This window comes from Ctenocephalides felis, unplaced genomic scaffold (assembly GCF_003426905.1).
Source record: "Ctenocephalides felis isolate EL2017-DRISC unplaced genomic scaffold, ASM342690v1 CF-g0.4_SCAFFOLD_01170, whole genome shotgun sequence".
NCBI classification, from domain to species: Eukaryota; Metazoa; Arthropoda; class Insecta; order Siphonaptera; family Pulicidae; genus Ctenocephalides; species Ctenocephalides felis.
The window spans coordinates 45,357,470-45,359,304 of NW_020537324.1; the positions used below are offsets into that span (position 1 = coordinate 45,357,470).

A 1,835-nucleotide genomic window follows, 5' to 3' on the forward strand; every position below is an offset into this window, starting at 1 on the left:
GCAAAAAAATCGGTAATGATTATATCTTTTTCCGAATATTTTGGCATACCGTTGTGTGTGTATGTATGTGCGGATACAATTTTTTTTGACGTTTTTGAGAACACTGATCAACCGATTTTGAAATCGAAATGATTGATCAATCATGTTTTTTCTGAATCATTCGATTCTTATTAATAAAGGAAATATGCTGATTAGTTTTTTGCAAAGGCAGATTCAGCCGTTTCTAAGATATAGTGCAAAATGAGCCAAAAACGGTAATTAAATTTTTGAGAGAACGGAAGGTTCGATTTCAATTATTCGAAAAACATTTTACTTGTTTTGACAAAATAAATAACTGATTAAATTGTTGGGAAGGCAGATGTAGCGGTCTCGGAGATTCTATAAAAAAACATGCGCATGAAATTTTCACAGATATTGTATAGAGATTTTAATATTAAGTATGAATTTTGTTTACGTTTTTATGGGACTCGTATCAATGTTTATCCGATATACTGCGGCGCGGCGCTTACGCGCTTCGTTAATTTGTCTCTACGCAAAAGCACGATTGCTTTGGAAAAAGTTCTTAATTTTCTCAATAATTTCAAAGTTTTTAAAATTGATTTTGTATCAAAGTTTTAGAAAAAGTTAAAACTTTTAAAAGAATATATATTTTCGATACGAGTAGTTTCTGCAATTTGCTTTAAGGCACGATGTTATGCACCAGTAGTATACAAATAGTTAAAATTTCCTGATTCATATCGTATTAGTAAGTGACATTTTTGCGAATGAAGGTCATAAAAATTATAATTTGTACTTTAATTATTGATTTTTTTCATAGATATTTCTAACTACATACTTAAACACTAAGATGAACTTAAATCTTCGTTGCATCTGAGTTCAAGTTTATCATGGATGAAACAATATTTATAATTCAAAAAGCCAAGAGGCAAAATAAATTAATATTAATTATATTAACACTTATTACTCGGATGCAGAATTAATACGTATTTTGTGGCGGCATCTGAGTGGAAAGGGTTAATGAAATTAATTTTAATTTAATTTGCATTTTGTCTTTTGAATTTTAACGTACTAGCATCATCAAAGAAAATATTTCTAATGCGGCAATAAGCTTTCCGCAATGTTGGCATAGCCGAGTAAAATGCAATCAACTTCACGCAATACTTTCTGTAATACATCCTCCCTCATACCTCAATCTTTCTTGTTCTTCCGTTTGTACGAAAAACGTGTTGTTGTCACTTAACCTTTTGGTTAATAAATAAAAATGAAGTTTAACAAGTTGGTTACTTCTTCGAGAAGCAAAAATAGGAAGAGGCATTTCACCGCTCCCTCACATGTAAGGAGAACGTTAATGACCTCTCCATTATCGAAAGAACTTCGACAAAAGTACAATGTGAGATCTATGCCCATACGTAAGGATGATGAAGTACAAGTCGTAAGGGGGCACTTCAAAGGCCAACAAGTCGGTAAAGTTGTTCAAGTGTACCGAAAGAAATTTGTAGTATACATTGAAAGAATTCAAAGAGAAAAGGCCAATGGTAACAGCGTTTACGTCGGTATTCATCCCTCAAAATGTGTTATAGTCAAATTGAAAATGGACAGGGACCGTAAGAAAATCATTGACAGGCGAGCTAAAGGACGTTTGGCAGCACTTGGCAAAGATAAGGGCAAATACACTGAGGAGACATCAGGATCCACAATGGAAGTACAATAATATATTTGTAATTAAAATGTCTCAAATAAAAATTTTGAAACACACGATGGGTTCTTATTTTTAACATAACCTAATAGTATCACACATTGCTTACAAGTTCATTTATTTAGTTTCAGTGGTTTGT

General features: G+C 32.3%; 1 protein-coding gene across 1 annotated transcript; it reads left to right on the forward strand.

The window, feature by feature from the left end:
• The first annotated feature begins 1,174 nt into the window (after positions 1-1,174).
• LOC113365848 (60S ribosomal protein L26-like) lies at positions 1,175-1,756 on the forward strand. The gene has a single exon (XM_026607393.1). The coding sequence runs from the start codon at positions 1,262-1,264 to the stop codon at positions 1,709-1,711; it is 450 nt and encodes a 149-aa protein (XP_026463178.1). The 5' UTR covers positions 1,175-1,261; the 3' UTR covers positions 1,712-1,756.
• Positions 1,757-1,835: the final 79 nt, after the last annotated feature.